The sequence below is a fragment of the Sardina pilchardus genome, chromosome 1 (genome assembly GCF_963854185.1).
Source record: "Sardina pilchardus chromosome 1, fSarPil1.1, whole genome shotgun sequence".
Classification (NCBI taxonomy): domain Eukaryota; kingdom Metazoa; phylum Chordata; class Actinopteri; order Clupeiformes; family Clupeidae; genus Sardina; species Sardina pilchardus.
This window is the reverse complement of record NC_084994.1, coordinates 21,437,895-21,447,241: the sequence shown is the minus strand read 5'-3', so window position 1 is coordinate 21,447,241 and position 9,347 is coordinate 21,437,895. Positions and strand designations below refer to the sequence as shown.

General features: G+C 42.1%; 1 protein-coding gene across 1 annotated transcript in view; it reads right to left on the bottom strand.

Moving 5' to 3' along the window:
- The window catches only part of LOC134077182 (complement C3-like), a 37,500-nt gene that overhangs the window by 20,348 nt on the left and 7,805 nt on the right, over positions 1–9,347 (bottom strand). Inside the window, exons 5-9 of the mRNA XM_062532624.1 lie at positions 5,202–5,296; positions 4,980–5,062; positions 4,736–4,823; positions 627–732; positions 383–503 (exon numbers count right to left, since the gene is read on the bottom strand). Of these exons, the coding sequence (XP_062388608.1) occupies positions 383–503; positions 627–732; positions 4,736–4,823; positions 4,980–5,062; positions 5,202–5,296 (493 nt within the window). The remainder of the gene's footprint in view (positions 1–382; positions 504–626; positions 733–4,735; positions 4,824–4,979; positions 5,063–5,201; positions 5,297–9,347) is intronic.

The window sequence follows — 9,347 nt, the reverse complement described above, 5'->3', positions numbered from 1 at the left end:
TGGGCGAATTAGAACAAAGGCACCTAACCCTAAACTTAATTGTCTAACCCTAGCGCCTTCCAGGCAGAGCTGCCTTGAAGTCGACGACGGGAGCTCAAAAGACCATAGATCACCCCCAATCTCCTTACGACTAATTGCACTCATATGGGGTATGTCGTTTTGTTGCATTTCTGCAACACTTCTGAGCCTAATGGTAGGAAACAACATAAAATACATTCAATCATCTGATGATCCGTCTAAAAACGAATACATACAATTATGGGCATAATATGCAGAATGCTTATTCTGGTTTTCTTTATTCTACTCTTTCTATTCTGTTCTTCTGTTCTGGAAGAAATTTATCTATTATTATTTTATTTCATTTTCTATGGACAATACATACCTGTTTCTGTCAACACACTGACATGCACATAAATCGAAGAATGGACAATGTCATCCATCTCAGGGAAAACATTGGTAATGTGCTCTCTCCATAGGGTAGCATTGCCCGCCCCATCTGTGATCTTTCAGCAAATATGTCATGTTAAAATTTGATTTATATGATATTTGTATTGGTGTGTGTGTGAGTGTGTGTATGTGTGTCAGTGTGTTTGTATGTACTTATGACTTCATAAAAAAATGTATACCTCAACTCTCTGAAGTGAAAGCGGTAGGCTCCTCTTTTGACCATCGGTCAACACTACTCCAAACATCACAAAAGCCATTCCTGTCACTTCTTTGCCAAACAAATACCTTTATTGGGAGTGAAACACAGTGTAAACCAGGATAACTCAAATAAACCCAAAAGTAATCAATCAATCAATTTAAGCTAAATAAAATATTTTGGAATAGCAAATATTTCAAGAATGAATACACCTATGGGACATTTGCTTTTTTATCTTTAAAGGGATATTCCACCATTTGGGGAATTACATTTCCACCTCCCCTTGAGTTATTATACTATTGATTTTTACCTTTCTCCAGTTCATCCAGCCATTCTCTGAGTCTAGCGATACCACTTTTATCTCCAGCCTAGCATAGATGATTGAATCGGAGGGGTAAGCCCTAAATTCCCACAGCCCTATGTTCCCATGGCCCTATGTTCCCACATTTCTAATAATAATTAAAAAAAATACTTTTTTTTAAATTAGGCCCTATGTTCCCACAACCCTATATTCACACAGTCCTATCTTCTCTCAAAATTGTTCTGATAGTGACTAATTGGGATACAATCTGATGCAAATTGACAGACCAACAAACGGAAAATGAAACATGGTCATTTTCTAGGCTGATTTGACATGAAACTATACTCTCATTCAGGCGTAATAATCCAGTCACTAAGCAAATTGTGTGCCAATACTAAAGTGGTAATGTGCATGCGTCCAGAGAAAGTTAAGCGTCGCCATAGGTCAGACTCGGTCAGACTACGTCACATGTCTGCGCAGGAGACAGAAGACCAAATGAAAAAACGTTGAAATTTGCTTCCTTGGTCTCTGCTGACATCTACGTGATAGCTCTGTCCATATCTTTTACTGTCTGGCTGGACCTCCTCCCTGTAGGCAGGGCTGTACAGTGCGAGCATATCGTCGCATTATTCGGCTAAAAATAGATGTGTGTGAGTGGTAAAATTTGAAGGTCGCACACATGCGAGTACGGATTTCAACCCATTCATTCGCATTTTGCTTCTAAAATGAATTCATAAAAAGTGGATCAAATGTTCGCACCTGGCGTGACACATCATCAATCTCAAGCACACGCAAGAAATGTCACTTCAAATCCATTCTTATTTTTTCTCCAATCTGTTAATTATCAGTTGGTAACTAGAATATAGCCTATACCATAGCATATTGTTTAAACAGGAGACGAATTTAAGGCATAGGTAAGCTCTTTAGATCAACTGCAGTTAGTCTTTAGGTCTAATATCTGTCTGTCTACGTTTTCAGCGCAGAGAAATTATCCGCGATGGGCGAAAGAAGCAAAATGCACACCCATTCTACTCTGTCGGATTGCTCACAAAGTTCTAGTCACACTGAAATGCATGTCACTTGACAGAGCACAACCTTAGCTTTCCGATGTTATTATACAGCACCCTCCATAACTATTGGCACCCCTGGTTAAGATGTGTTAAAAGCCTTAAAATGAATTCGGTTTTTATTGTAGAAGCATACTCTCACACTGAAAATTGTAGAAAAATGTAACCTTCAATTGAAGTGAATTGTAAGGGGAAAAAAGAAATCCCTGATTAAGAAATAGTTATTCTTCATAAAATGACCTGTTCCACAATTATTGGCACCTCTAACAATTCCTAGGAAACAAATGTGATTAAAGTATTTATGTCATTTCTACAGTAGTTTACAAAGTTGATCAGAGTATGTACATGAACATTTCATTAGATGAACATTTAATTAGTAATTCTTAACATCCTGTTTCCTTGGGGTATAAATATGACGTGACACAGAGGCCATTTCTCTTCAACATGAGAAAGACCAAGGAACACACCGTTTAAGTAAGGCAGATGTGTGTCGACCTTCACTAGTTAGGCCATGGCTACAAGAAAATCTCCAAAGCTCACTGTTACAGAATTGCATCAAATGGTTGCATCTTGGGGTCACAAAGTCTCCAAAACAACCATCAGGCGCTATCTACATGCCAACAAGTTGTTTGGGAGGCATGCACTCAAAATCATAAGCGCAAACGTCTGGAGTTTGCTAAGCGGTACTAGGCCTTCAACTGGGACCGTCTGCTTTGGTCAGAGATAGAGCTTTTTGGCAACAAACACTCTAAGTGGGTCTGGCGTAACAAAAAGATGAGTATGCAGAAAAGCACCTCATGCCCACTGTGAAGTATGGGGGAGGGTCGGTGATGCTGTGGGCCTGTTTCTCTTCCAAAGGGCCTAGGAACCTTGTTAGGGTGCATGGCATCATGAATGCTTTGAAATACCAGGACATTTTAAATCAAAATCTGGTGGCCTCTGCCCGAAACCTGAAGATGGGTCGTCACTGGGTCTTTCAGCAAGATAATGGCTCTAAACATATGGCCAAATCTACACAGAAATGGTTCACCAGACACCGTATCAAGCTCCTACCATGGCCATCTCAGTTCCCAAACCTCAACCCCATTGAAAACCTGTGGGGTGAGCTGAAGAGGAGAGTACAGAGGATAGGACTCAGGTCGCTGGATGATTTGGAGATTTTGTGCAAAGAGGAATGGTCGAAGATCCCTCTTTCTGTTCCCACTAATCTTTTAAAACATTATAAGAGAAGATTAGATGCTGTTTTATTACAGTAGCAAAAGGGTCCAAAGTATTAACATCAGGGGTGCTCATAATTGTGGCACACATGATTTGATGTAAAATAATAATTTCTTAATGTGGGATTTTTTTTCCTTCTGAATAAATGCACTTGTATTAAAGGTTGGATTTTACGCTTTTTTTTCATTGTGGTCCTATATTATTTTGAAAAAAAAAAGAATTTATTAGAAGCTAAAGAACACATCTTAACCAGGGGTGCCAATAATTATGGAGGGCACAGTATATGCCTAGTTGCTGTGTTAAACGGATCGCAAGAAAATCAATGTGAATTTAGCCTGCGCTTGGAGGTCTGCACTCTTGGAGTGCTTTTCATATTTACTTTGTGTGCATTATCTGCGACGGGAGAAAAATGCAAAACGGCAAACCATATATTAAAATAAACGGCAGACCTTACCAAATACGAGGATATAAAACATTCATTTGTAGCCTGTAATAAGCCATTCCCAAGTAGCCTAATCCATTTTTAAAATGTCAATACAGTTCTACTGTTCTCCAACTTCAGGCTGTAGGCTAATAGCGCCCCAAAATAATGAACTACTGTAGGCTACTGCTTGCATATTGTGTTTTTCCACTTGTTGGTTTTGAATATTTAAATAAACTACATAGAAAGCAAAAGCATTGCTTCCACAGGCGTAATTTTTGACTAGCGGAAATCAAGTCAAAAAATCAAATCAAGAAATATTTAAATTATTGACTTATTATCAATATCAAAACAATTGTGTCACTAAAATTCTTATCATGTATTTTGCATTGGCTCCTGAAAGATAGATAGATAGCCTATAGAACATCTATAGATTATGTAAATAGCTACAGTATTGTTGTTATAATGTGTCTGCCAATGGGCCTGCACTTAAAGATTGTGCTGATACCATTTTCAAAATGCCCCCTAAAGATGATATCCTGGTAACTCCTCTGTTGGCAAGAGTATTAGGATTCTTAATCCACAGTGTTTGATGATAATGCACAAATCTTGCTTGCCGCATAACAAGAAGAAGAAAAAGTTGCTCGGGAACGCACACCTGAGTCCGAGTGGGGTCCCACACTGAGTAAAGTTTGGCTGTAACTGCCCACCAACATGTACGTGCATGAGAGCTTGTGCCCAACGCCGAATTTCGTGCATGGAGCTGGTTCTAAATGCTCCATGCGGCGCCATGTTTGAAAATGCCGTGTCAACATGGAGAAGCTAATCTTCACGGTCTTGACCCCCTGGTTTCACCCCAAAAGAGCAATTAATGCCAGACCGAACTTCCCAACCTCAAATGTTGTGGGCGGGGCTAAACTCGGCAGGCACTCAGGCTAGCATTTTACCACAAGTTCATAAAATCTGGAGACATGCGATGCGTTTGCGTCCCCTTCTTGCGTCCCCTTCTTAGTTTACGGTACAGCAGTGCTGCCGTGTTACCACAGTGATAAATGTGTCCACATCTCTACATCATTCTTTCTCACCGAGCATTTATATCGATCTCCAGTTTATCATCATCCACATAGTAAAAGTTTTTCCTCGGAGCCAATGTTATCTCAAAGCTTGGCAGAACTAAGATAAAGTGAAAGAAAGGGAAATAAAATTAAAAAGAAGAAAAAGGTTAAATTGAAATGAGAATGGCACAATGTGTAAGTATTACTACTGTAGTTCATGCCACTGTGGCTGTCTTCCAATTTCCAATGCAATCTCCATTGACTGCTCACTCACCATATTCTTTAATCTCAAACTGTGAAGTGAAGTGTTTCTGTGGGGTGTTAATGAATCTTGCCACGAGGGACCAGGTCCCAAAACTGCAATCAGAAAGATTGTAGAGTAAATTTGGATGTACCAATGTGCATTTATGGTGTGTAGTGTATTCATGTTTTATATGTTGTTTTATGTGTAATTACACATTTATGTGTAATTACAAATTACAAATTCAGTACAGACCTGACAAGCTCTGGAAGAGTGTAGGATCGACTTAACATTCCCTTTTTACCTTTCAGGGTTATAGTCTCTTGAGTTAATGAAATCCCATCTTGATTCTGAGAAAATAAATCAATCAATGTAATTCATAGATGAAAATTAATACATTTTTCAACCATGACCCATTGTTAGATGTATACAAATCACAACTTTTCTGAAACATCAAATTTATTTTCATCAAATTCTGAATGAAAATATATTTCCAATCTTAAAGGTAGGTTATGGGATTCTCTTTTCAAAAACCTTCTGCCACACAAATACCTAGAGAGCAGAAGTTATTTGTTTAGTGATGTGTAATGGACGTTAAAGGTGGGGTACTGTATGTGACTCTCAGACATCCCAAGTCTCCCGGAAGTTCCGGGAATCTCCCGCATATTAATAGCGACTCACTGATGCCCGCAAATTACTTAAAATCTCCCGGAATCTAGAGCGAGCGGGCAAGATCGCGCGCACACGACACAGACTGTGCTCAAAACCGCGCACAGCATCTGTGTAGCGCGCACACGAGAGAGGCAGAGCGAGAGACTGTTCATGTGTGTGATAGTGTGCGTGTGTGTCTCATGAAGCATCCTGATTGGCATGTTTCGGTAAGTCAACCAATCAATTTCCAGTGTGGGCGGGATTATATCTCTTCTCCCGAACCGTATCAATAGGTTTCATTTCAAGTGCATATTATTCAGGCCGGCTAGTTGCCAGGGCTACATGAAAACAACAAACTCCTTAGACCTGTTTAAAGTTGCAATGGAATAAGAGTAAAAGCCGTTTACATTAATAGTATAAGCAGCCCATAAAGTAATCTACATATTCTTATATGATTAGAAGTGCATTGGGCTATAGCCTGTATTATTGCCTTGTCTTCCTTTTTTTTTTTTTTTTTTGCGGGGGGGGGGGGGGGGGGGATCAGGGATACCTCCCTGAAATGACTTTTTGCAGGTTGGGATGCCTGGACTCTTTTTTGGCCATTTCTGCAAAATCACTTGAAATCCTATTCCTAAACCAATTACAGCCACTGAGTTGGAAGCACTGAAATGTAAATTAAATACGTCAATCATCTGTGGAACGGGCAGGGCTCAAAAAATTCCAGCCAATTATATCCATGACCCTCTAGGATCATTTCACAGCTTGTTCGTCAAGCTAACGGTCGTACTACTCCTACCCCACGTGACCCTTTCGTGCACATATCAAAGTTTATGAGCAAAATTTCAACAAATCACTGCACGTCCCCTATGTCCACCCTTGTTGTATGCGTCACTTCATTTCTATACAAACTAAGATGGCGGATTCGTACAGAAACGCAAGCACCCGTGCCATAAGTGTATCTAAAGTCCCTTTCTCACATGACTTCTAGAAGTCACCCGGACATATTTACCCGGGTAGAGGCACTACACGGACGATTCCCACATGCGCCTTATGTCCGAGTGAGATAATAATAATAATAATAATAATAAATTTTATTTGTATTGCACTTTACACCAAATCAATGACCTCAAAGTGCTACAATGCACATACACACCCAAAAAAACAGGATAAAATTAACAAAAGAATTAAAACAAGCAGATAAAATTAAGCTAAAACCAGCATATAAAAACAAGCTAAAAACGATCATATAAAATTAAACTAAAAACCAGCATATAAAAGCAGATGAGAGTATTTTAGTTAAAAGCTTTTCTAAAAAGATGCGTCTTCAGGCCTTTTTTAAAAGAGTCCACAGTCTGTGGTGCCCTTAGATGGTCAGGGAGGGCATTCCACAGACTGGGTGCAGCAGAGCTGAAAGCTCGGTCACCCATAGTTTTTAGCTTTGTTCTTTTGTGTTGGATGAGGTTTGACTGTCCAGACCGGAGATGACGTGAGGAGGAGTGGGGGGGGATGAGTTCTTTGAGGTAAAGGGGGGCAGAGCCATGGAGACACTGGTGTGACAGAAGGGAAATTTTGTATTCAATCCTGAGCTGAACCGGAAGCCAATGGAGGGATTTGAGGATGGGTGTAATGTGCTGGAATTTCCGCACCCTCATCAGGATCCTGGCAGCGCAGTTTTGGATATACTGCAGCTGCTGGATGTTCTTGCTGGGGATCCCGATGAGGAGTGCGTTGCAGTAGTCCAGCCTGGAGGAGATGAAGGCGTGGACAAGTTTCTCGGCGTCGGGGAGAGTGAGTGAAGGGCGGAGTTTGGCAATGTTTCTGAGGTGGAAGAAGGAGGTTTTGCACAGATGTTTGATGTGTGCCTCAAAAGTCAGGTGAGGGTCCATCTTGACACCCAGATTTGTGACTGAGGGAGAGAGGTGGATGTCATGACCGGGGAGGGGGATGCTGGTGATAGTGGATGCCCGGATCTGGTGTGGAGTGCCAACAAGGATAGCTTCTGTTTTAGAACTGTTGAGTTGTAGGAAGTTTGCCGTCATCCACGCCTTTATCTCCTCCAGGCAGGTGGAAACTGTGGATAGGGCTGCAGAGGGTGTTTGGTTAGCTTTTATGTAGAGTTGGGTGTCATCAGCATAGCAATGGAAAGACATTCCATGCCGGCTGATGACATCACCAAGGGGGAGCATGTACAGAGTGAAGAGGGTGGGGCCTAGGACTGAACCTTGAGGGACCCCACAGGTGACGGAGTGTGTGGCTGAATTTGCACCTGCCAGGGATACATATTCTGTTCTGTCCGTGAGATATGATGTGAACCAAGCCAGGGTGGAGCCAGAAAGTCCGATGGAGGAGTGGAGGCGTTGTAGAAGGATGTGGTGGTCAACTGTGTCGAATGCTGCAGTGAGGTCAAGGAGGATGAGAAGTGATGGAGAGCCAGTATCAGCTGTCAGCAGCAGGTCATTTGTGACCCTGACCAGGGCAGTTTCCGTACTGTGGCCAGGGCGAAAACCAGACTGAAACTTCTCATATAAGTTGTTTGTGGTGAGGTGTTTATGGAGTGGAGCAGAGACCACCTTTTCCAACACTTTCGAAAGGAAAGGAAGATTGGAGATGGGGCGGTAGTTGGCAGGTGGTTCTGGGTCAAGAGTGGGCTTTTTGAGAAGTGGCTTGATGACAGCAGTTTTCAAGGATGTGGGGACATGGCCGGACTGGAGGGACTGATTGATGATATTGGTGATTAAGGGACTTATTGCAGAAGAGTGATCTTTTATGAGAGTAGAGGGAAATGGGTCCAGGGCACAGGTGGAGGGCTTCATCTGTCTCAGGATATTTTCAGTATCATGCTGTGTGATGTTGGTGAAGCAGCAGAGAAGCTGAGAGGACTGAAGGCCTGCCGAATCGCCTGGAGATGCAGGGGGGGCAGAGGGAGGGGGGGACATGGAGGTAGAGGGGCCGGAGAGAGTGGAGCGGATGTTGTCTACCTTTGTTTTGAAGAAGGAGATGAAGCTGTTGCACCGCTCCTGCGTATTAACGGAGTGTAGGGGGGGTCTGGGGATTGAGGAGATGATTTATGGTTGAGAAAAGTTTCTTGGAGTTACCAGGGCTATTTTTGATGAGGTTGGAGTAGAACTGTGAGCGTGCATCGCTGAGGGACTTGCTGTAGGCCTTCTGATGTTCCCGGTAAGCTAGCTTGTGGACCGCAAGCCCAGAGTCCTTGAAGCGGCGTTCAAGGACACGGCCAGGATACGGGTAATTGTGTTCACACTAGACCCGAGTAGGTGCCGCGAGGGGTGGGGCAACGTCAGCACTTGCAGGGGGAGGGAGATGACGCTAAATAAATCCGTTGTTGTGTTGTATTGCCTGGATGATGCGAACTTACATCAGATCCAAAACATCATGAAACAACAGAACAAGTAGTTTAGTTAGCTCGCTAGTCAGCGGGAGCTAGCATAGAGGAAAAAATAGCTAACGCCAGGACCACACACAGTAAACAAAGCTCTGCTTTAACCCTCTCTGGTATAAACATCCAACACAACAAATTAATTGAAAATAATGACACACCTGGAAAATACAGAGGTCTGAGGCTCCTTCCCAACTCCTACAAAAGCAACAATGCTAAATAATAGCGATGTTAACTATTAGCTGTTAATTGCTAACCATTGTAATAACTACAGTAGGCTATTAATAAACAGCTAGTTGCGAGCAAATCGACAACACTTCAAGCTATTCACGTAGCAGGTGCGAAAGTCCCGC